Raw genomic sequence first — 25,702 nt, forward strand, 5'->3', positions numbered from 1 at the left:
AGCCCTTCTGACTCTTCCATCCTTTTTGCAATGAGAGGATTCCTTAGAGGGCACCATCTATGAGAGATGGACCCTCACCGGACACCAAACATAATAGTATCTTGATCTTGGACTTCCCAGCATCCAGAACTGTTAGACATAATTTTTTTGTCATTTGTAAATTACCCAGTCCTGGATATTTTGTTATAACAGTGCAAGTGGTCTTAGACAATAGTGTTACCATGTGATCCAGCAATTCTACTCTAAAGTGTATACCTAAGAGAATTAAAGTATATGTTGCTCATCCCCAGGACTACAAAAACCCCAGTATAATATTGTTTACTAATCCCAAAGAATTTGGAAGACTCAATAGAGAGGGGTTTGGACTTTTTATTACTCATGTGCACCTCTGGCAGTAGCCAAGACAATACGGAGGGCACACCACACCTACAAGCAGGGGGGATTTATATATAAGATAGATTACATGCACGTACAAATTCCTTCAGATGTCTTATGAACACATTTCTTTACTTCACAACCAAGGTCTTTCTGCTTTGATCCCAATTTGAAGATTGGGGACGAGGGAAAAGGCCAGTTTCCCTATAATAACATATTTTTTGAAATTCTTTTTATTTCACCACCAGGACCAACAAATCTTCCTAGGCACTAACCAGTGTTAAATCCCAACATATGTTCTTATAAAAAGTTGAACATGGGCAGGAGTGGTGGTACCCTTGTAATTCCAGCAACTTGGGAGGCTGATGCAGGAGGACAGTTGTAGCAATTGAGCAAGACCATGTCTTAAAATAAAAAATAGGAAGGGTTGGGGCTGGATGCAGTAGTACATGCCTGTAATCCCAGCAGCTTGGGAGACTGAAACAGGAGAATCACTAGTTCAGAGCCCCCTCAGCAATGGTGAGGCACTAAGCAATTCAGTGAGACCCTGTCTCTAAATAAAGTACAAAATAGGGTTGTGGATGTGGCTCAGTGGTTGAGTACCCCTGAGTTCAATCCCTGGTACCAAAATAAAATGGGCTGGAAAGAGCACCCTGGATTCAATCCCCAGTACTACAAAACAAGACTTTTGCTTTTTTTTTAAAAAAAAAAAAAAAAAAAAAAAACGGGGATCAAACCCAGGGTACTCTACTATTGAAGTACATTCACAGCTCTTTATTATTATTATTTTTTTAAAAATTTTGAGACAAAGTCTTGCTAAATTGCTTAGGGCCTCAACAAGTCACTGAGGCTGGTCTCAAGCTTGTGATCCTGCTGCCTCAGCCTTCCAAGTCACTGAGATTATGTGTGTGCCACCACGCTCAGCTATAAAAAACAAAAACTTGTACATGGATGTACATAGCAACACTATTCATAATATTTGTTGGAAACAACCTAAATGTATATCAATAAGTGGATAAACAAAAGGCGTTTTATTCATACAATTGAATATTATTCAGCTATTAAAAATGATGTTCTAATATATACATCAACATTGATGAACCTTGAAAACATGCTAAAGCGAATGGGGTCTCTTTTCTCTTGCCCTCTCACCCCAGGTCAAAATTTTATTTTATCTTGGTATTGTGATCAAGATTTGATTCTTTTGTCAATTTTCAATTAGTAACAATTTACCACATATAGTTTTTGCCATAATCAGTTTTATTTTATGTCACTACATTTATCAAGTCTTTTTCTTGGGTCAGACTTTAGAATTCAATTTTACATTGGAGAATGATGTCAGTGTCTGAAATTTCAATTTCTGTAGTCTTCCAATTATTTTATGTTCCAAATATTTACTCTGCTATGCTATTTGATGGACAATGAGCAAGGGGGATGTATTCAGAGTAAAAACTTCAGGAACAAAAACATTCAGTTAGCTTTATGAGAACCGATCATTGATCCATCCACCCTTTCATCCACCCATCTCCATCCACCCTTTCATCCACCCATCCATCCACATATCCATCCATGTAAGCATGTATCCATCTGTGTATGCATTTATTAATCTACCCAAGGGGTTTTCAACCAGGGAAGTTTTGTCATCAGGGGACATTAGGAAATATTAGGAGACTTTTTTTTTTTTTAAACTGTCATAAATGGGGAAATGCTACTGGCATCTCATGGGTTAAGGCCAGAGATACTGTTAAATGTCCTTCCAGAAACACATAGTACAGCCCCACAAAATGACTTAAAATGTTAATATTACCAAGCTTAAGAACCCCTGTTTTACCTGTATACTCAGAAAAATGAGATATTATATCCCATCTGATTCAAATGTATGATGTGTCAAGGTCTTTGTACTGTCATGTGTAACTAATTAAAACAAATAAAAAAAAAAAAGAAAGAATGTTCACAATATATTGGCACCAGAAAAATAAAAGGGGTGAAAAGAGTTAAAAAAAAAAAAAAAAAGAACCCCTGTTTTAACATATCCATTCCCTTATCACCCACCCATTCATCTAAGTGTTTATTGAGCACTAAGTGTCAGTCTTGACTGTAAATCAGAATTAACTGTGGAGCATGTAAAATATACAAATGCACAGATATCATCATTGAATATTCAGATTTTTATTGTTATTTTATGGGGATATTTAATCCAGGGCTTCACAAATGCTATAGACAAAGGCTCTACCACTGAGCTCTATCCTTAATCCCGAATATTAAGATTTTTATAATGAGAAGCTATTGAAGTATAAGGGGTCCCAGTTCAGGGTAATGAAAATGTTCTAAAATTGATTGTGATTATGATTGCACAACTCTGTGCATATACTAAAACCAACTCTCATGTATACTTTAAGAGGGTGATATAATTTGGTATGTGTTATAATTTTGCATGTGATAATTTATATGCCTGTAACATTTACCCATTTTTATATATTCCAGAATATTGATTAGTCTTTTATCAGATATGATTTGCAAATATTTTCTCCCATTTTATCTTTTTCAGCACTGGAGATTGAACCTAGGGCCTGAAATATTCTAGGCAAGCACTCTATCATGGAGCTATATTCACAGTCCTTTTTATTTTATTTTGAGATAGGGTCATACTGAGTTGCCCAGAATGGCCTTGAATTTGTGCTCCTTTTGCCTCAGCCTCCTAAGTAGCTGGGATTACAGGCAGGTGTGTGTCATCACACCTGGTTTTTCAGCCTGTATTTAAAATGTGTAGAGTTGTAAAGGAATTAAATATCATATAAGTAGTAAAATTTTAATTTTGCCCATTTAGATTAATATTTTTTTGTTCAACCTTTCTTTGTAGTGTATCTTCTAATCAGAAAAAGTCTTCCATGAAAACTTCACGTTTAAAAAATAAGTCATGCTGTCTATTTTCCTAAAAGAGTAAAATGGGGACTATTATTTTGAGGTAAGTGACAATTTTATATTTTAAATTTCTTCTATTATTTTTTCAGAAGTTAAATGAAGAAGGAAAATGTGAATATTGGTTAGATTCTAAATCTCTTTTTTGGGGGGTTACTGGGGATTGAACTCAGGGGCACTCGACCCAGCCCTATTTTTGTATTTTATTTAGAGACAGGGTCTCACCGAGTTGCTTAGTGCCTCGCTTTTGTAGAGGCTGGCTTTGAACTTGTGATCCTCCTGCCTCAGCTTCCCAAACTGCTGGGATTATAGGCATGTGCCACTGCACCCAGCTAGATTCTAAGTCTTTTAGCTAATCTTTGAGGTGGTGGTGGTGGGGAATCCTAGGTCTCCTTTAAGATAGTCTGATTATTTAGGATTATTTAACACAGAGTTAAAGAATGGAGCTTCATGATAGAAATAGGGGTTAAGTAGTGTGAAAACCTTTTTAGAGAGGTTGATTGGAAACTGAAGAAAACATTTTTTGAATTTGATAGTGAGGAGGTTATTGATGACCTCAGTAGGGAACATTCCAGGAGGGTGCTTGTGGCTGAAAATCTACTTGCAATGGAGTAAAGAGTAAAGAGGAGATGGTAAAATGTATTTGAATATTTCAGCTCTTGATTCTTTTTTCAGTACTGAGGATTGAACTCAGTGCCTTATAAATACAGGCAAGTGCTTTTACCATTGAGCTGCAGCCCTTTTATTTATTTATTTTTGGTGCTGGGGATTTAATCCAGGGGCACTTTAGCACTGATCTACATTCCCACCCTTTTCATTTTTTAAATTTTGAGACAGGGTCTTGCTGAATTGCTTAGGGCCTCCTCAATAAACTTGGGAGGCTGGCCTTGAACTTGTGATCCTCCTGTCTCAGTCTCCCTGTTGTTTGGTGGCTGAGATTACAAGTGTCAGCCACCATGCCCAGTCTTCAGCCTCCCCTTTAAAAAAGATTTTTAGTTATATATGGACACAATACCTTTATTAAATTAATTAATTAATTAATTTGTATGTGGTGCTGAGGATTGAACCCAGTGCTTCACAAGTGCTAGACAAGCGCTCTACCACTGAGCTACAACCCTAGCCCACCTCCAGCCCTTAAGTTTTCTTTTTAAATTTTTTAATTTTTTTTTTAGTTTAACACAATACCTGTATTTTATTTATTTATTTTAATTGGTGCTGAGGATCGAACCCAGGGCCTCGTGTGTTAAGGTGAGTGCTCTGCCATGGAGCCACAACCCCAACTCCTTAAGTTTTCTTTTGACACAGGATCTCACTAAGTTCTCCAGGCTGGCCTCAAACTTTCTATCCTCCTGTCTCAACCTCCTGAGTAACTGGAATTATATGTGTGCATCACCATGCACAGCTCCTTTTAATTCATTTATTAGACCAGTAAGTTCTCTGTGCTTAGAATATCGCAATACCTTCTCTAAGCTCCGGAGTTGTAGTTAAGGTGTCCATTGATACTGATTTTAGCTTCTTACAGATCAGTTAATGCCCAACTGTTTTTCATGCCAGTTTTTACTCTCAACTCTACAGGGTTGGACAATAAATAATGTGGTTCTCTCTAGTTATTCTGTTAATAGAATAGACATTTCCTGCCAGGTGTTATCTGGTTTGCTAGGTATTTTAGCACTAATAAGTAGTGTAATTCCTTTTTAGGTTAAAAGGAATGATCCATTAGAGTAGTCTAAATATTAAAGAAAATGACTAATTTCTTACCTATCCATTACAGTAGTCTAAATATTAAAGAAAGTGATTAATTTCTTACCTTGAGGAAGTAGGGAAGTTTAAAATCAAAGACATGGTTAAAGGGCTTAACTCATATAAAAGAGTAACAGTCTTTGTGCTTAGAAATTAAAAAATTGGAACAGAGGATGAATCAAGGAATTTTTAGAAATTAAAGAATTGGAGGAGAGGATGAATCAAGGAATTTTTAGGAAAAGATGAAGAAACTGTAGGATTCCTTATCCTACTGTGTGTGTGTGTATGTGTGTGTGTGTGTGTGTGTGTGTGTGTGTGACTAGGGCCTCGCATACTACCTCTGAGCTACAGCCTCAGCCCTATTATTCTACCTTTTTAATATGGTAGGGATTGAGGTTATCTATTAGACATATTTATTCAACGGTGGATTGGGATCCTGGGAAAAGAAAACATTTGGGGAAAATATTGTAGGGTAGTTAACAAATTCAGCAAGTATTTATTGAAATACCTGTATTGTGCCAAGCACTTTGTTTGGCAGTACTGGGGATTGAACCTAGGGACACTTTACCACTAAACTATGGCCCCAGCTCTTTTTATATTTTGTTTCAAGACAGGGACTTTTGCTAGCACAGGATAGTCTCAAACTTGTGATCCTCCTGCCTCAGACTCCCAAGTAGCTGGGATTACAGGTGAACACCACTGCACTCTTCAGTGCCAGGCACTGTAATACACATAATCAGTGCTCTCATGGAGCTAATTATTGAAATGAACAAGGAAAATTCCAATTTAAATAGAGTAGTTGATAGAGAATAATGGTTGGCTTGTCAGGTGGTAACAAAGAATATTAAGGAATGGAAGACAAGCTAAGTAAAATCCCAAGGTGAAATGAGTTGGATGTGTTTGAAGCATGGGAAGAATTACAGCTTCTTCTTCTTCTTATCAGGGTGGATGAGGACCAAAGTGTTGTGAGATGAGTGAAGACATGAGGAAGTAAGGATGTACAATTCCCTTTGGCTGTGGTAAAGTTCAAAGTAGTCTTGGGAAATTTTAAGGATAAAATGTGTTTTAAGGATTCTATTGGCTACTTTATTGAAGATAGATTACAGGTACAGAGTGAAAGCAGTAAGTTCAGTTTAGAGACTTGCTGTTGACCAGGCCAGACATATAGTAGAGAAACTTATTGTCAGTATAGCAGAAGAATAGCTGAGCAATAGTAAAATCCCAGTTTGATATAAGCTCACATGAGATAAGAGGCAGAGTGAATTTATTAGCTAATATAGCCTTTTAAGTGGAAATGAAAAGTTTGAAACTGGTAATTGAAATGTTTATGGGGTGAAGGCTGGATAAAGAGGATGCATGGCAGGGTGCAATGGAGCAAATGTATATCTCAGCAGTTCAGCAGGCCGAGGCAGGAGGATCACAAGTTCAAGGCCAGTCTTGCCCATGTCTCAAAATAAAAATCGTGGTGGTAGGGATAGCTCAGTAGTAGAATGCCTCTGGATTCAATATCCAGAATTGCTAAAAAGAAAAGAAACATTTTATTTTTAATTAAGAAAAAAATGTTTTGGTACTGGGGATTGAACCCAGGGATGTTTGACCACTGATTCACATCCCAGCCTTTTTTACTTATTATTTTGAGGCAGAGACACAATAAGTTGCTTAGGGCCTCAAATTTGCGGCCCTCTTGCCTTACCTTTCCGAGTTGCTGGGATTACAGGTGTGTGCCACCATGCCTGGCTGAAAAAAAAAATTTTTTTTTTTTTTAAATTTGAGACAGGGTGTAGCTAAATTACCCAGGCTGACCTTGAATTTGGGATCCTTCTGCCTCAACCTCTTGAGTAGTTGGGGTTATAGGCATGTGTCACCATGCTTTGCTTCATGGAGTTGATATTCTAATAAGAGTAGACAAGCTATTCAATAAATAATATATAAAGAATGGGAGGTGATTAGTGTTAAGAAAATACATTAGGAAAAGGTAGACATTCATGGAAGATAAATAGGTTTATTATTTTATAAGGTGTGGTTCTGGAAGCCCTCTTTGATTAGGGGATACATGATCTCACATCTCTAAATAAAGTAGTAGAACAGACCATGTGGATATTTGGGATGGGATAATGGGAGCATTCTAGGCTGAAGGCATTTAAATTTAAGCAAATGTTCCGAGACTGAACTGTGCTTGATGTATATTCTAGTAGCATTATTCTAGCAGCATTAAGAGGGCAGTATAGCTGGGATGGAATGAGAGAGGAGGTGGTAGCAGCTTTCATCAGCATTGTGAAGGTGGTAGAGATTCAAGTCAAACTGTAGATCAGGATCAGGCCTTTGAGTTTTCTTCTGTGCAATGACAGGGATGCAGAGCCAGGAGTGAGGATGTAGGGGGAGTAAAAGACAAGTGAATGGCTAAAAGTTGTAACTTGTAGCTAAGAACCATCAAGTTTCCAAAGGTAATAATAAGAGAAAGATAAACAATTAAGGAAATATTTGAATACCACAGGAGGATGGAAGACTAGAGAAAGGTGAGTTGGTGGCACAGAAGGTCTGTAGTTCCTAATGAACAAATTTACTTGGATTCAGATTTATTTTGTAAGTTGTAGTAAATATATATATATATATAACATAAAGTTTATTGTTTTAACCGTTTCTTAGTGTAATTTCAGTGGCATCAAAAACAATCACAATGGCCAGCAACATCACCATTGTCCTTTTCCAGAACTTTTTGTCATCTCAAATCTAAACATGCCCAGTAAGTAAACCTTCTAGCTGGGAGTAGGGCACTTGCATAACCTGTGCGAGTCCCTTGCTTCAATTCCCAGCACCACATTATCACAAAACAAAACAGCTTCTGATTGCTGATTGCCTCCTCTCACAATTTAAAAAAAAAAAAAAACCGAAGTTGAGGGGTATAACTCAGTGGTAAAGTACCTCTGGGTTCAGTCTCTGGTACCCCCCCCCCCAACACTAGTTCTGACTTTGTAGTGTAGCATAACCTTTTGTGTTGCTTCCAAAACTAGGAAGAAATCTATGATAAATATGCTTTTAAGGAAATATACTTAAAACATTCCCCTACTAAAAACCATAGGTGTACTATAAAAATCAAATCCAGACAACAGTATGGAGAAATTGGAACTCTTGTATTTCTCACAAAAAAAGGAAACAGGGGGATAGAGGTGTAGCTCAGTTGTAGAATGCTTGACTACCATGCATAAGGCCCTGGGTTCCATCCCTGACACGGTGCCATAAACAGAATTATTTCATGATCCAACAAGCCTACTTCTTGATATATACCCAAAAGGATCGAAACCAAGAACTGGACCAGGTCTTTCTTTTCTTTTCTTTTCCCCTTTTCTTTTATTTCCTTTTATTTTTTTATTTTTTGTTCCAGGGATTAGACCCAGGGGCGCTGCCACATCCCTCGCCCTTTTGAGATAGGGTTTCAGTGAGTTGCTTAGGGACTTGCTTAGTTGCTGAGGCTGGCTTTGAACTTATTATCCTCCTGTCTTAGCCTCCCAAGCCTCTGGGATTATGATTACAGGTGTACACCACCATACCCGGCAGGTTTTTTTTTTTTCTTTTACAGGACTAGTGATTGAACCCAGGACCTCTTGCACACAAGGCAGTTATTTTACTACTGAATCATATCACTAGATTTAGATTACTATTGTTTTTACTAAAAGAATATAGGTGTTAACCTCTGAGTTTGGAAATTTTAGAAGGAGCTAGAGAAATTTTTTCCTTGGTGTTGAGTAAGTAATTCCCCGTGGGAAAAGATAATTCCGTATTTAGATAGAGGCTAGGCCAATAAAAGCTATTAAAGGAAAAAATATTGATAGGATTACAGTTGCTAGAGAGGTTTCTGGAGCTTTCTATCTTGTTTGGCATTAGATAAAGACATTTTCAAGGTCAATATTATAATATTTGTGCATACTGGGGATTGAACATAGGGCTTTGCATATGGTACCACAGATTGAACCTAGGGACGCTTAGCCACTGAGCCACATCCCAAGCTCCTTTTTTTTTTTTTTTTTAATATTTATTTTTTAGTTTTAGGTGGATACAATATCTTTATTTTATTTTTATGTGGTGCTGAGGATTGAACCAGTGCCTCATGCATGCTAGGCAAGCACTCTACCGCTGAGCCACAACCCCAGCTCCCAAGCTCCTTTTTTAATGTTTTATTTACAGATGGGGCCTTGCTAAGTTGCTGGGGCTGGCTTTGAACTCGTGATCCTCCTTAAAACATATACTCCGCTACTTAAATTGCTGGGATTATAGCCATATGCCACTGTGCCCAACCACGTGATATGTTTTAACTTGAAAATATTTTATTTAGAAACTTCTTATCATGTTATATGAGCTCTATGAAGAAACAGTGGGATAGTTTAAACTTGACTTTCATTTACTAGTTCCTCTTCCTCTAGTTCTTTTTCTTTGCCTTGGGGTTCTTTTTCATTAATATGTATTGGATGTTTATGCAGTTAGAAATAATGTTCATAAAGATGATATTGTTGAGTGCCTACAGTTTCTGGTCCTTTGATGATGTGATGTGCTTTTTTGTTGTACTCAGAAAATAACTGTGGTCAGATTATCATACAGTTTTGCCATAGACAGTAAGGATATTGTGAAAGAAATTTGGCTGTCTGCATAGCATGACCTTTCAAAACTGTTTCTTTTTTTTTTGTTTTGTTTTGTTTTTTTGCTACAAGCATCTCAGCCTTTTGACTGCCACATGATAGAGGAAGTAGTACATAAAGGGCAATATAAATGGCTGTCTCATTGTTCTCAGTACAGTTTTCCAATATAAAGGCATGTTATAAACTATTAACTATAGGGGCTGGGGTTGTGGCTCAGCAGTAGAATACTTGCCTAGCATGTGCGAGGCTCTGGGTCCGATCCACAGCACCACATAAAAATAAATAAAATAAAGATATTGTGTCCAACTACAACTAAAAAAATAAAAATAAATAAAAAGAAACCATTAACTAAAGCTTTGTTTATGTGGAAGATTACTAGTCTTTTTTTGGTTTGTTTTGTGGTGCTAGAGTCAAATGAAGGGCCTTACACATGCTATGTAAGTTCTCTACCACTGAGCTACATGCCCAACCCTAAGATTACTAGTTTTATGCATAATATATAGAGTATGTGTGTGTGTTTTTAGTTTTGTTTTTGTTTTTGTAGTATTTGAGATTGAACCCAAAGCCTTGCTCATGCCAAGCAAACATTGCCACTGAGCTACATTCACAGTCCTTTTTAATTTTTGAGATAGGGTCTCACTAAATTGTTGAGGGTCTGGCCAAGTTGTTGAAGTTGAGCTAGAATTTGGAATCTTCCTACCTCAGCCTCCTGAGTTGCTGGGGTTATAGGCATTATGCTACATGTCTAGCTTTTTTAGATTCATTTTCACAGTGGAACTTATAAAAACCTCCAGTCTCATTTTGCCCTTATTCTTTGCCTCTCTGTGTTCTAATCTTCAAATTCCTCAAATTAGTACTTTTTCTGATATTTTTGTGTATGTTCTTTCTCATTGCTTATTTCATTTACTGTCTTCTTTTAAGTAGAATTCTTATGCATTGTGATCCTATAATTCTTTGTGAAAATAACAATAATTCTAGCAGAAGATGCTAAGAAGGAGGGAGAATATGTGGATTTTAATCTTGGCCTTGCAGCTACTGTGTGTTTGACTAAATTAGTGAAGGCCAAATTGCTGAAAATTAATAATGGCTTAGCACACCAAGCTTGGTGGTACATGCTTGTAATCATAGCAACTTGGGAGGGTGAAGCAAGAGGATCAGAAGTTCAAGGCCTGCCTAAGCAACTTGATGAGATTCTTTCTCAAAATTAAAAAGGGCTGGGGATATAGCTCCGTGTTGGAGTACTCCTGGGTTCTGTCCTCAGTACTAAAAAAAAAAAAGGCTTAGCATAACAAATGTCTACTTCTCACTCATGGAGAGTTATAATGTATGGTCCTCTTTGGTGGGTGGTTCTCTGTCAGTTTTTTCCTTCTTATGTGACTCTGTCATCTTATGTGTCCAGTGGAAGAAGAATGGGGTGATGTAGGTTGCACACCCATTTCTTTTTTTTTTTTGGTACTGGGGATTGAACCCAGAGGTGCTTTGTCAGTGAGCCATATCCCCAGTCCATTTTATTTTGACACAGCATCTCACTGAGTTACTTAGGGCCTGGCTAATTTGCTGAGGCTGGCCTTGAATTTACGATTCTCCTGTCTCAGCCTCCAGAGTTGCTGGGAATTCAGGAGTGTGCCACCACACTTGGCTGTGCACCACATTTCTTAAAAACCCTAACCTGAAGTAGCACATGTCATTTTCACCCCATATTCCAGTGAAGAGAATTTAATACAAGGTCACTTCTAACTGCATGGGAAGTTGGAATGTGTAGTCTTCCAAGTGCTTAAGCTGCAATTCCATAACTGTGGAGAAAGCAGTCTGCCATAGTGACCTTGGTATAGTCATCTTATTTCTGTAAGTCTCAGTTTCAAAAGTATAAGATAAGTGATTTACACTCTGAGGTTTATAATGCACATATTTCTTCTTCCTTAGTGATTAAATTTAAAATACACAACCAGGTTCTGTGACGCATGCATATAATCACAGTGGCTCAGGAGGCTTAGGCAGGAGGATGGACGTTCAAAGCCAGCTTCAGCAACTGAGCAAGGCCTTGGCAACTCAGTGAAACCCTGTCTCAAAATATTTTTATTAAAGGGCTGGGGATGTGGCTACATGGCTAAGTGTTCCTGGATTCAATCTCTGGTATTTAAAACAAACAAACAAAATGTTGTTGAATAAAATATATATTAAGGCACATGTATGCAAATGTGAATTTTTAAAAAAGAAGCAATTAACTTTTGGGTGTTCTAGCTGCGTAATTTGATCTCAGTCTCAGATCATGCTGCAGTTATCTGTTGCTTTAACAAAACACCCAAACGTAGTTGTGTAAAATATCCATTTTGTTTGGCTTGACTCTGAGGTCAGGGATTTGTATGGGGCACAGCAGGATTGGTTCGTCTTTGGCCCATGATGTCTGGGGCCTTAATGGGAGAAACTTGAAGTCTGCTAGATGGAATCAAGAAGGCCTTTCCATTCAGAAGGCTGACTGTTAGTTTTGGCATTCAGCTGGGGTTGGTCAAAAGGCCCACTCATGGTCTTTCCTTTTGTCCTGATCCTTAGAGCATGGTGGCTGATGTTTAAGAGTGAGCATCCTCAAAAGTGAGTGTCTTAAGAGATAACAAAGGGAAGTTGCAGCTTCTTAAACTTTGGCCTAGAAATTCATAGAGCATTATCTGTCGTATATTGCTGGCCAAGTAGTTACAAAACCCAAAAGGAGATGGGGCATGCACTTTACTCAGGTAGGGAAGAGTGCAGAAGTAGTTTGGGACTGTGTTTAAAAACATGCCAGGTCATGACAACAGAGGTGGTTTGTTTGTTCAGTGCTGGGGATTGAACCCAAAACCTTGCACATACTGGGCAAGCACTCTGCCACTGGACCATACCCCCAGCCCCAGCCAAGCTCTTTATTATATTTCTATAAGTCTTTTAAAGCTAGTTTTAATACTATAATATATTTTTAAAGTTTTTTTCATTAGTAATGTTTTTTTTTTTTTTTTCATCTAATAGATTTTTATTCCTTTAAAAGTATCCCCACAGTTTCCAGATGGGGTCAGATTTAAAGTTAAAAAGTAAAGTCAAGTGTAAAGTGAACTTCTAATAGTAACTCTTACTTCAAGAAAAAAAAAAAAGGAAAAAGTATAAGTTGTTTTAATAGTCATATTCAATCTGGAAATATTTTTAATTGTTTAGCCATTATATTAGTCTTATGAAATTGATACTAATGTTATTTATTTTCTAGTTTATTTGCCTTCTTAGTCAACAGTTCATTGTGAAAGTAAGCAGTGTGGGTGGTAAAAAGAAGACAGTGCTTCCCAACAAGGCAATATTTGACATGATGTTTTAAGAATTAGAAGGAGACACAGAAATTAGGCTGTTTTAAAAAAGAATTCTTTTTTGAGGTTTTGAAACAAAAATATGATTTATTAAACTGTAGTGTATTTGCTATAAATTAAACATAGAATCCAAAAGCTAAATTTAAATCATAAATTTAAAGATTTCAGATCACTGGGGATGCTGGACGTAGAGATAAAAGGTGAATTATTTGACTCCATGTAACTCAGTGCTCATCCCCTTATGTTCAGGTCATAGACTAGGGCTGTGAGGCCATGAGGCAGTTTCATGAGAGCAATACTGTGGTGCCACCTTAAGTCTTTAGGTGAGTGTACTAGTCCATTCAGTTACTGAAAGAAATATGGAAGGCTGTCTTTCATTCCCTCCAGCAATCTAAGATGGAGCACCATCTGAAGCAGAGCAGACATGCCTGCCACTCATCTTTCTCAGGAAACCCATGTGCTCTGGTGTAGGATGGATGCAAACTGCTTGTGTGTGTGTTTTTGGGGGAGGGCATTGGGAGAGAGAAGACTGGGGATTAAACCCAGGGGGACTTTAACACTGAGCTATATCCCCAGCCATTTTTATTTTTTATTTTAAAGACAAGGTCTCACTAAGTTGTTTAGGGCCTTGCTAAATTGCTGGGGCTGGCCTCGAACTTTTGATCCTCCTGCCTCAGCTGCCCAAGCTGCTGGAATTACAGACATACATCAACAAGCCCGGCTTTGGTGTTTTAGTTTTGAAATCTCCTCACCTCCAGTCAAGTGTAAGTGTGTGATGTGGTGTCTTGAACAGACTGAATACTTAGTATATATTCATCAACTTTAAGGCCAATCATTTTTCCCTTTTTGTTCTTATGCAGTTCTCTCTCCATCTCTCTCTTTTTTCTTTTTAGGTACTAGGGGTTAAACCCAGGATTGCTTTTCTACTGAACTATATCCCTAGTCCTTTATATTTTTTATTTTGAGATAGGGTCTTACTAATTTGCTGAGGCTGACCTCAAACTTGTGATCCTCCTGCCTCAGCCTCCTGAATCACTGGGATTGCAGGCATATGCCACTGTGCCCAGTCCTCTCTTAGTTTTGGTTATAGCCTAGCACTGAAATGACACTATCAGCCTGCTTCTCCTGGCCTGCCATGTCCTCCAGAGAAGACAGGTAGTGAAATCAAGGACAGGTACTTTTTCAATCTTCCTAGTTTCCATCCTGCTGCCCCCATTTACTGTTAGTAGTAAGGGAGAGATGGAAACTACTCACAGAAGCATTTTTTCATTTATGGCTGGATAGCTTAGGAGGAAAATTGGTCTCCAAGGAAAGGATTTAAAACAGACAAGCAAACAACAAATACATGTACAGAATAAACTTAAACCTATGTGCAAAGGAGTAATTTCTGAAACGGTTTGGAAGAAATGCCAGACTTTATAGAATGTTCTTTTATTTTTTATGTATTATAACTTATTTTCAAAACGACAGCAGACAGAAATAACTAAAAGGTTCAGAGCCTGAGTAGTGCTTTTTCTACAGCTGTAAGCTATTTAAAATTCTTCTCATGTTACTGTTTGCTATCCAGATGGCTTTCTGGCACTGGTTCAGTTCCTAGATGTGAGGGCTGTTGGTTACTCACCAGCACCACCACACACTTGTACAATTTGGCTTCTGACTCACTCTCGCAGCAGTTACTTGTGGGTACCCTTTGCTTCACAAACAGTCATTCCTGATTGTCATGATGTCACTTGTAAACAAGAACAAGAAATAAGTGGGAGAAAGATTTGTTGACATTCAAAAGCACATACCCTAGAGTCTACTGTTTCCATTGCTACTGGAGTAAGAAACAGAAGCAGTTATCAAGACAATGAGACTTTTGTCTAAAATATGTATCTGAATGATAAGTGCAAAATGTGTCCAATGATCTGAGCATGGTGATCTGTAATGCCAGCTACCTGGTAGTCTTTGGCAGGGTACTTACAAGTTTGTCAGCCTGGGCAATTAGTGAGACCTTGTCTCAAAATAGAATAGGCTGGGGATGTAAACTCAGTGGTAGACCACTTGCCTAGCATGAGCAAAAAAAAGAAGAAGAAAAGAAAAAGTGTGTCCAATGAGCCAAAATTATTTAGATATTTGCTTCACTCCTGTACTGTGGCCTAAAATGGTTAAACATCAATAAAAGCCTTACTACAGAAGTCATGTTGGTGTGAGAGGTTGGTGGGTGGCTGAAATCAGAAAGTAAGTACTGTTTTATTATGTAAGAGAATTCTCTCAGTTAAATCTTCAAAGGCTAGAGAAGGTCACTATATTATGTTTTAGATATTGGTAGTATGGTAAGTTTTTGTCCTATTATTTTTTATTTTTAACTGATATACAAAACTTAAAAGTTGTACATGTTAATGTAATACTGTGCAATATTACTCCAGTGCTTCTTGTTCCAATCTAACTGTAACTCAGTACCTATTAATCAGTCTTTACTCCTTATCCTCTTAATTTTGTCTATTTAGGAAAATAATCAGGGTAAGGGGGAAAGACAGAGAATTGAACTATCTTGGAATTATATGTCCAGTTGTAATAATTCATGTCTTGATGATAGGGCTAAGCATGAGTGAGCATTTAGATCAGGAAGGAGGAAGGCAGACTGGAAGCTAGAACTCTAAAATGATTTACTAGCATTACTTAATAAAATATTACATATTACATATGTAACGCAGGATCATTTAAATTATTTAAAATGGAGTATGTTAACAGAGTCTAGTTATATATTTTGGAATAATAGACTGTTAAAACTCTTATTCTTTATAACTTTTGTAGAGAGACTATTTACATTTTTTAGACCGTAGAATCTACTGAATTAAAAATTTTTGATCAGTTCTTTCAGTCTGATGAAATAATGCCAATAATGTTCCTCTTTCTCATGGGAGTAACGACTTTGCAAATTAATATCTAAATTTCTTGTTTATAGGCGAGGCAGAATGGCACATACCTGTAATCCCAGGGAGGTTAAGGCCGGAGGATCCTAAATTCAAACCCAGCCTCAGCAATTTAGCAAGGCCTTAAGCAATTTAAGGAGATCCTGTTCAAAATAAAAAGGGCTAGGGATGTGGCTCTGTGGTTGAGCACCCCTGGGTTTAATCACTGGTACCAAATAAATAAGTAAATGAAATTTTTCTTTATACTTTTCTTTTTTGGGGGCAGGGGTAGGGGGTGGGAACTGGGGATTGAACTCAGGCAGTTGACCACTGAGCCACATCCCCAGCTCTATTTTGTATTTTTTTTTTAGTGACAGGGTCTCCTTGAGTTGCTCAGCACCTCGCTTTTGTTGAGGCTGGCTTTAAACTCATATGAGATCCCACTTGTCTCAGCCTCCCAAGCCGCTGGGATTATAAACGTGTGTCACAGTGCCCAGCATCTCTCTATACTTTTATCTAACAATTTTTTAAAAGTTGTTGGGAAGGTGAGAATTATTTAAAATTCTTTTATGCCTTTTACATAAGCAAATTTGTATGGTTTGTTTGAAACCCTTTTATTCATTCATTAGTGATTTTCAGTGGAATAAACAACAACAAAAAAATTATGGTAAAAAAGTCTGGGTTATAGAACATCCTATGTTCTGATGTTTCTGAGAATTTTGAGATTTATGTTTTTTTAAACCAGTCCCAAAGCATAGATGACTAATAAAAATCTTCTGCTCTTCAAGATGGGTGATCTTCAAGATGTAATCCAGAATGAAAATGATCTAGGAATTTCATTGTAGATAAATTAGATTTTGAGATCCTCAAAGAGAAAGATCTTCAAAGGAGAAATCTCAGGCCTTCAGCCTTCTCTTGGGTTAACCTTGACTATTAGTAATTTTGGAGAGGCCTAAATCTTCACCATATAAGATCCTCAATAGAGAAAGATACCTTTCAATAAGAAATGAAAAACACTATCCAGCAGCTCCGGAGGCTGAGACAGGAGGATCATGTGTTCAAAGCCAGGTTCAGCAATGGCGAGGTGCTAAGCAGCTCAGTGACACCTTGTCTCTAATAAAATATAAAAAAGGACTGGGGACATGGGCTGGGGATGTGGCTTCGTGGTGCCCCTGAATTCAATCCCTCAGTACCCCCCCCCCAAAAAAAAAAAAAAAAAAANAATAATTTTGTTTCCTAATATATCTCTACAGAACAAGATTTGTTGTTTTTTTTTTTTCTTCAGAAAACTGTAGATTTAACACTACCAATCTGCTGGTATTTCCAGCTATTTTGGGTGATCTCATCATTTGATAAAATAAGATTTGTTACCCCTTGGTCTGTTACCTCATTAATTTAATAACTGCATCACAGTTTTAGGTTTGACACAGGGCATGTTATTTTTATTATAGCACACCACATTTTGTGAGTTTGGTCCCTCCATCAATAACCTACCCTGAAAGGTCATACATGCTGCAAGACATCCTCTGGTTTTAGTTTGACCATCCTATCAATACATTTTTTTTTTTTTTTTTTTTTGAACCAGGGATTGAATCCAGGGACGCTTGACAACTGAACCACATTCCAGCCCTTTTAAAATTTTATTTAGAGACAGGGTCTTGCTGAGTTGCTTAGGGCCTTGCTGAGTTGCTCAGGGCCTTGCTGAGTTGCTGAGGCTGGCTTTGAACTCATGATCCTCCTGAGCCACTGGGATTACAGGCATGCACCAGTGGCACCTGGCTCCATCAATACATTTATTAACCCTAAAATTTGAAAAGTAAGAGCTAGTTTTCTCAAATCTGTTAGAGAACTAAGTTTTCTTGGGCTGGGATTGTAGCTCAGTGGTGGAGCGCTTGCTTAGCATGTGTGTGAGGTACTGGGTTCGATTCTTAGCACCACATACAAATAAATAAGTAAAATAAAGGTCCATCAACAACTAAAAATACATATTTTTTAAAAAGGAAGAAAAAAAAGAACTAAGTTTTCTTGACTTAGAGCTTCTTATATACCCCTTAATTAGCCAAAGACAACCCAGCCAGAAACATATAAGAACCCCTTTGATTGTCTTGATTTTCAAGTAGAAATGTGTTGTGAGGAAGGATTTTTTTCCTGGTAAGCACAGGCAACTGTAAAGCTAAAGGATAGAACTTGCCTTTATGATGTGCTTTAATATGTCACATGAGGCTGTGAGTACAGCTCAGCTTTCATAGTACGCATGAGACCCTAGGTTGGATCCCTAGCACCCGGAAAGGGGAAAGGAAAAAAAAAAGAAGGGAAGAAAAAGATGTAACAAGAAAAATACTTAGACTTTACAATGCGTTTTACCATTTTAAAATTTTTAAGATTTTTTTTTGTAGTGAAATACAGCATTTTGAAGAGAGCATAAAACATAAATATTTAGCTTAATTAATTCTGAAATGAGTAATTTATTCTTTAATATATTAAAAATAATAGCTATCCTGATGTGGGAGTTCCCCATTGTCTAAATTTGATGGAGAATGCCATAACATGAAAGCAAGCAGTTCTATAGTGGAACATCAGTTAAAAATACATCATTTTTGGCAATGCCTGTAACATTGCGGAATCGCAATATAGTGAGAGTTTCATATTTAAGTTATAGGTGAGACCTGTATCATGTTTCTCATAACAGGTGAGGAGATTATAGGTTTTAAACATGCTGATATCAGGCAAAGCCTGATCTGTAGTAATGGTGATGCAATCAGAACTCTGTTAATATTTTCCTACTTTATTCTTTTATAGAAAAATGTACATACTCAAGGTATAGATTGATTTTGGTAAAACTGTGTGAATTGATTTAAATATCTGAGTTAAGTCATTTCAAACTTCTTAAGAAGTTCTAGATGTAGATATATATGGCATTTCATTTGTGTATTGGTAAAAACATTTTACATAATGTTGGAGATATTGGAGTACTGCAAGGACTTAAATACATGCTTGGAAATGTGTTGACAAGACAAACTTTAATTCTGCCGAAGGGCATGGTATCAAAGAACATCCAGTAAGTAAGTGCACCTGGGTAGGCAATCCGCCAGCTTTTATCCCTAATGCAGTACTGCCCCTGCTTTGATAGGAGGAGCATGGGGTTACAATCTAGCTAATTTTCAAATTAGGATGTGCAAAGGGAAGGGCCATAATTAAAATGGCTACAGTTGGATCTTATATGCCAATTAAGGCTAAATGCTGTATTCTGAAAAAGGACTACGGAACTTTCTATTTCTCAGTCATAATGTCACTTTTTAAATAATAATAATAATTATTATTATTACCATGGATTAAACCCAGGAGCGCTTCACTAGAGTCCCATCCCCAGACCTTTCTATTTTTTATTTTTTAGAGACAGGATCTTGCTAAATTGCTTAGGGCCTCACCAAGTTGCTGAGGCTGACATTGAACTTGTGATCCTCTTGCCTCAGCTTCCCAAGCCGTTGGGATTACAGGCATGTACCACTGTGCTGCGTTCATAATAACGATTTTGGAGGCTATATATGGCATTAGACTAGGTGCTAAATGACTAGATTGAAGGCTATATAGTTTAATATTTCCTGTAGAGCATGATTTAAACTATACTTTTATTTTACTTAAACCACATTTTAAGTATCTGGTATAATTGTTCTACCAGCAAATTCTATAGAAGTTTTTATTCACTGTTTCATTTAACCATAAATAAATATTCATCGAGGGCTTAATATGCTTGAGGCACACAGAGAAATACCAGTGGGAGGTTCCAGGAATCCAGAAGTATAAAAGAGTTTCTCAGGAGACATAGAGGTGAGGACATGGTAAGGAGAGAGAATAATGTGTTTCAGGTAGGAGGTAGTAGCGAATATGGGAATTGCTGGCAAGTACCAGTATTTCAGCATGACTGTACATATATGTTGTGTTAAGTGACTGATTTAGACAAGAAGAAGAGTAGGAGCTCAATTGTGATGCATTTTCAGGTTTCATTTTTATATATAACCATGTCATCAAAAAATTCTGGAATCCACCTCAGTGCTTTTTCCGCTAATAGCCCAGAAGTTTAGAGTTTCATGTCTAGAAAGTTGATGGGATTGGTGATGAAATGCCTACATAGCCTGGAAAAGATGGCTGCTTTGGTCTCTGCACATTAGGATGCTTTACTGTTTCCAGCTGTGTGGTAAGGGTTAGATCCCAGGGTTGTGTTTGTATAGTTTCATTCTTCTATTTATTGTTTTTCTGTTTTGATACTGGGAATTGAACCCATGGGTGCTTTGTCATTGAGCTACATTCCCTATCCCCTACCCTCTTTATCTTGAGCTACTGTCTCACTAAATTGCTGAGGCTGGCTTTGAACTTGTGATCCTCCTGCCTCAGCCTTCCAAGTTGCTGGGATTACAGGCCTGTGCCATCATGCCAGCTCATGCTCCTGTATTATTATTTATATTATTTGAGTGATTTGGTTTCAGTTGAGAGAGTCTTGCCAAAAACAAGGAGTAGATGTAGGTCAGTATGATTGTCATTTTGTGACAGATGGCTGATGTTTCATAAGCTGTGTGTGTGTGTGTGTGTGGGGGGGTGTCTAGGGATTCAACCTAGGGCCTCACCCATGTTAGGCAAGTGCCCCACTACTGACACTGAGCCCCCCTAGCCCTCATCAGCCTTCTTTATTTTAAAGGCTAACTTTGTTTTTCATCTCAGCTTTTGTTAGTAACTCTTAAGTCATAGTACTTGCTCTGACTTGTTCAGGAGTTGACTTTCCTCTGTGTTTGTCTTTGCATGGTGGTATTTGAATATGTGAAAGCATCTTTTTTGATGCAGCCTGTTTTGATTCAGCAGATACTTATTGAATACCTATTACATGCAAGGTTTAGAAATTCCTCCACTGAAAACAACTTCCAAAGGCTGCTCTGAAGTGATTTGCCTAAAGATTCCAGGTCTAGTGACATTGCGACATGTGATGACTTTGTGTAGTTTTGTTCTCAGCTATGAAAATTTATTGGTTTAGAGTTCCTAAATATGTAGAGATTTGTCCATATACTGCAATGAGAAACCAGAACTTAAAAAGCATGGGCTGAGCCCACAAGGAGCTTATAGTCAATCCATATTTAAAATTTCCAGATTATTCAAAGATAGTTTTTTATAATTAACTTGTTCAAATTAACACTGGGTCTGGCCATGTCTTCTTTCAAAACTTTTTATTGGTGCATTTTAATTGTATGTAATAGCAGGGTTTATTGTTACACATACAGGCACGTAGTGTGACAATATAATTTGATCATTTTCATTTCCCAGTACCTCACCTTGTGGCTCTATCTTCTAAATGCTCTTTTAGTCTTTAACAGGTCTTCTACCACCACCTAACCCCTGTTCTTGTTATTGATTAGCTGGATAAACTTTATCTTTAGATCTGTCGAACATCCCACATTTTACACTTGGCTGATTACTTCGTTGAAGTGTTTAACTTCTTACTGTATTTCATATAATTTCAGCTGATATAGATCAGCTTTAGAGGCTCTATTAGACTCAGATTCAGTTTTGTTTTCTCAAAGAAAAGTATAGGAATGGGTAAGTACTTCTTGTTGCCAGTACTTTGTAAGAAGCATAGTGTTCGGTGCTCTCATTTTCTGTGATGTTAAGATCAATCAGAGGTTCATGTGTTGTCAATAAGATAAATTTATTGGAAAGTTTCTTATCATCCTTTCACTCAATATTACTGTTTTTTAGAATCTATTAATGATTTTTGTCTAGATTCATTAATCATTAGAGATTACAAAATGGTTATTTTTCTAACTAAGAAAAAGACAAACTTAACCCTCGTTTGTAATAATTTTACTCAAATAGAGTTAGTACTAGCAGGCTATATGTTTGATTTACTTTCTTATTCTTTATCAGTTTTTAAAATAATGAGTCAGTGATGTCTTAGCCGTCTCCAATAGTGACCAATGAAAAGTTTGGGTTTGTTGTTGTTGTTTTTGGATCATTATGAACTCATTTTTTAAAATGTATTTGCTGTGTTTTCTATTCATGAAAGTTAGAATGGCCAGAAATGTGTCAACTAGGGCTGGGGTTGTGGTTCAGTGGTAGAGCACTTGCCTAGCATGTGCGAGGTGCTGGGTTCGATTCTCAACACCACATAAAAATAAATAAATAAAATAAAGGTATTATGTCCAACTACAACTAAAAATATATATATTAAAAAAATGTGTCAACTTGTTAGGTGCATTGGGGCATACCTGTAAACTGCAGCTTCCTGAGAGACTGAGGCATGATGATTGAAAAAATAAAAAATAAAAAACAAAGTTGATTTCTAAATTGACATGACCTTCATGATTTAAATAAATGGGATTTGAATCTTGGTTTATTTAATTTTTTTGTTATGTAACATACATGTATAGTGATATATTTTATAATTATAATTTATTTCAAAAACCACATTTTAGGGCTGGGTTGTGGCTCAGTGGTAGAGCGCTTGCCTAGCATGTGGGAGGCACTGGGTTCGATTCTCAGCACCACATATAAATAAATAAAGGTCAATCAACAACTAATAAAATATTAAAAAAAAACCACATTTTAATCATTTCTTTCTATTTATTTATTTACCAGGGATTGAACTCAGGGCACTCAATTACTGAGCCATATCCTCAGCCCTATTTTGTGTTTTAATTAGAGACAGGGTCTCACTGAGTTGCTTAGTGGCTCACTTTTGCTTGAGGCTGGCTTTGAACTCCTGGTCCTCCTGTCATAGCCTCCTGAGCTGCTGGGATTAGAGGCATGTGCCACTACACCCGGCTTCAAAAGTAACACATTTTTAAATTAGCTTCCTATTAATGTTATTGGTTATGTTGAAATCCAAAGACTAATTATGGATTGGTGGGCTTTATCATATATGTATACATATATAAACTTTTTTGGTACTGGGTATTGAACCCAGGAGTACTTTACCACTGGGCTACATCCCAGCCCTTTTTATTTTTTATTCTGAGACAGGGTCTGAGTTGCCTGGGCTAGTTTTGAACTTTGGATCGTCGTGCCTTGGCCTTCCAAGTAGCGGGGATAATTGGTATGCTCCTCGTTTGTCATATTTTAATATAAAATTTGGCTAATCACTGTTTTTGCTGTGTTTTATTTTCTGATTTCTAGGGCCCCATGGTTATGAATGTGCTTCAGTTTCATAATGCCTCCTGCTATGGCAGACGTTCTTGACATCTGGGCAGTGGACTCACAGATAGCATCTGATGGCTCCATACCTGTGGATTTTCTTTTGCCCACTGGGATTTATATCCAGTTGGAGGTACCTCGGGAAGCTACTATTTCTTATATTAAGCAGGTATGTTAATAATTAAAATTTCTAAAGATTTAGTTTACCTTCTATGTCACTTAGGGAGAAATGAGATTTTATTATTAAGAAATGTGATTATTGTAAATTTTGTGGTAAATTTGAGAGAAGTTTAACCTTTAAGTCATTTTAAAGATTTTGATATATGCCCTGTCTTTTATGGACATATCAAACATGCTTGTTCTCTCTCCCACTTTTATAAGGGAGTTTACTTCTCTGTTCATGTTTCCCCACTCAAATCCTTCCTATAGATTCCTTCCTAGCTCTTTTTTTCCCCCCGCTTTAAAATGCAGGGAATTGAACTTAGGGCACTCTTCCTACTGAGCTACATCCCTAGTCCTTTTTATTTTTTAATTTTTACCAAAGCTGACCTTGAACTTGTGATCCTCCTGCTTCAGCCTCCCATGTCACTGGAACTACAGATGAGTGCCTCTGTGTCTGTTGCTCCCCACTTTTAAATTGTTTTTAATCCATTATGATGACTGAATTAAGAAAAATTGGCTTGTTAGGTAGTTTGAAGTGTTTGTTCAGGTTATTGAAACTGTCAAGAAAGTTGAGTTAAAAGTTTTTCTAGTTACTGTCCTTGAGCTAGTTACACTTGTTTTTTCATGTTCTTTTTGGTTGGTTTACCCCAGTCCAATTCCAATTCATGATAATTCTGGGGAAAGAGTTTTCTGCTGAAGACCAGCCCAGGGTTATTTTATTTTAAATGAGTACTATGATAAACCTCTTTAAACCTCTTGACTTTGGATAAACCCCTTTAACTCTTTTCCAACCTTCTTCATCACGGGGACATGGGAATTCTAAAACAGCATGATTGCTGAAGTAAAAAAGAAAATACAGGTTGATTTAGGTACCATATAGGTACAGAGAACTGTTATTTTTATAGTCTGAGTGGTAACTATGGATTCCTCTAACTATAACTGACACTATTTATTAATCCTCCTCTTTTTTTAAGTTGTGAAACATACATGAAAAAATTTACTGTTTAACCATTTATTTATTTTTTTTGTGGTGCCAAGGATCGAATCCAGTGCCTCACATGTGCTAGGACTGAGCTACAACCCCAACCCATGAAATGGTGTTTCAGTGTGGTTTTTATATGCATGTCCATAATGATTGATGATGTTGAGCACCTTTTCATGTATTTATTGGCCATTTGTATGTTTTCTTTGGAGAATTATCTTTAACACTTTTGCCAATTTTTAAATTTTGTATGTTTTTTTTTAATTGAGTTGTAGGAGTACATGACCACTTGACCTGTTTTTTTTTTCCTTTGTTGCATACATATGCTTTCTCCTATTTGTTTTATGTAGAGTGAACCTAGGTTACAAGTTTTACTGCAGGTCTATAATAGTCATCTCCTGGCTTTTGTCAAAATGTGAAATCCTTCTTTGTGTTTTGTATCGTGAACTTATTTTACATTATGTCATCCAGGAAACGTGGGAGGAGATGATAGATTGACTTTTCTCATCATGATAGGGCAGAGTTAGTGAGTATACCCATGATGAATAGTAAAGAATGCAGGACAAACATAATTTAAATTTTGTATGAGGATGATGATGTATGCTTTAAATTTTATTTTTTTATTAGAAGTTATTTATAATGTTTACAGAAATGTTCAATTAAAAGTCCTCATTGATTCTTAATCCTCATAGATAATTTGCTTTTAGTATTTTTATCTATGATGCATATCTCATTCACTGTGCTGTTATATTATTTTACAAACATGGAATAATACTATACACACTGTCTTGTAATTTGAAACTTACATATATCTGATATGGCTTTCCATATCTGAATGTATTTCTATTTTATTTCAAAGTTTGATAATATTCTGTAGTTTACTTAGCCAGTCCTTCACTGCTAAGCATTTGGCTTTTCTGTATAATTTGTTGTTTTTACAAACACTGCTATGGTGGGCATTCTTGTACATGTATCTTTGAAAATTTATGCCAGTGTTTCCATACCACATAAGGTCTTACTCTTGTTTTCTGCAGATGTTATGGAAGCAAGTTCACAATTACCCAATGTTTAACCTCCTTATGGAAATTGACTCCTATATGTTTGCATGTGTGAATCAAACTGCTGTATATGAGGAGCTTGAAGATGAAACACGAAGACTCTGTGATGTCAGACCTTTTCTTCCTGTTCTCAAATTAGTGACAAGAAGTTGTGATCCGGCGGAAAAATTGGATTCAAAAATTGGAGTCCTTATAGGAAAAGGTAATTTAAAAGTTCTTATGAATTCTTATGAGTGTGTATTGTAATATATATAAACATGTTTATTTTAAGATATTACTTTTCAAAGTATAGTTTATGCACCAATGTTGGTTACCAGTTTGAGATAATGTAAGTACAGAATTAAGAATAAATATTTAGAAACTCCTCTAGCATTGTGATATTGCTACACACCCAAGGCTTATATATATATATATATATATATATATATATATATATATATAT

At 36.8% G+C, this 25,702-nt stretch overlaps 1 protein-coding gene and 1 non-coding gene across 4 annotated transcripts in view; one reads left to right on the forward strand and one right to left on the reverse strand.

Moving 5' to 3' along the window:
• The window catches only part of LOC125613584 (phosphatidylinositol 4,5-bisphosphate 3-kinase catalytic subunit beta isoform-like), a 44,335-nt gene extending 18,710 nt beyond the window's left edge, over window positions 1–25,625 (forward strand). The window contains exons 2-4 of one of the 3 annotated variants that reach the window (XR_007344142.1): window positions 3,236–3,340; window positions 23,041–23,227; window positions 25,237–25,625. Coding sequence is in view for 1 of the 3 variants with exons in the window: in XM_048794223.1 (XP_048650180.1) it covers window positions 23,057–23,227; window positions 25,237–25,506 (441 nt within the window). In the remaining 2 variants the exon portion in view is untranslated. Of the gene's footprint in view, window positions 1–3,235; window positions 3,341–23,040; window positions 23,228–25,236 lie in introns of those variants that run through there. The other 2 variants (XR_007344143.1, XM_048794223.1) reach the window with 2 other exon arrangements.
• LOC125613671 lies at window positions 17,162–17,233 on the reverse strand. The gene has a single exon (XR_007344232.1). It is a non-coding gene; the product is annotated as a small nucleolar RNA SNORD65 (small nucleolar RNA).
• Window positions 25,626–25,702: the final 77 nt, after the last annotated feature.

This window comes from Marmota marmota, unplaced genomic scaffold, assembly GCF_001458135.2.
Source record: "Marmota marmota marmota unplaced genomic scaffold, marMar, whole genome shotgun sequence".
In the NCBI taxonomy this organism is placed as follows: domain Eukaryota; kingdom Metazoa; phylum Chordata; class Mammalia; order Rodentia; family Sciuridae; genus Marmota; species Marmota marmota.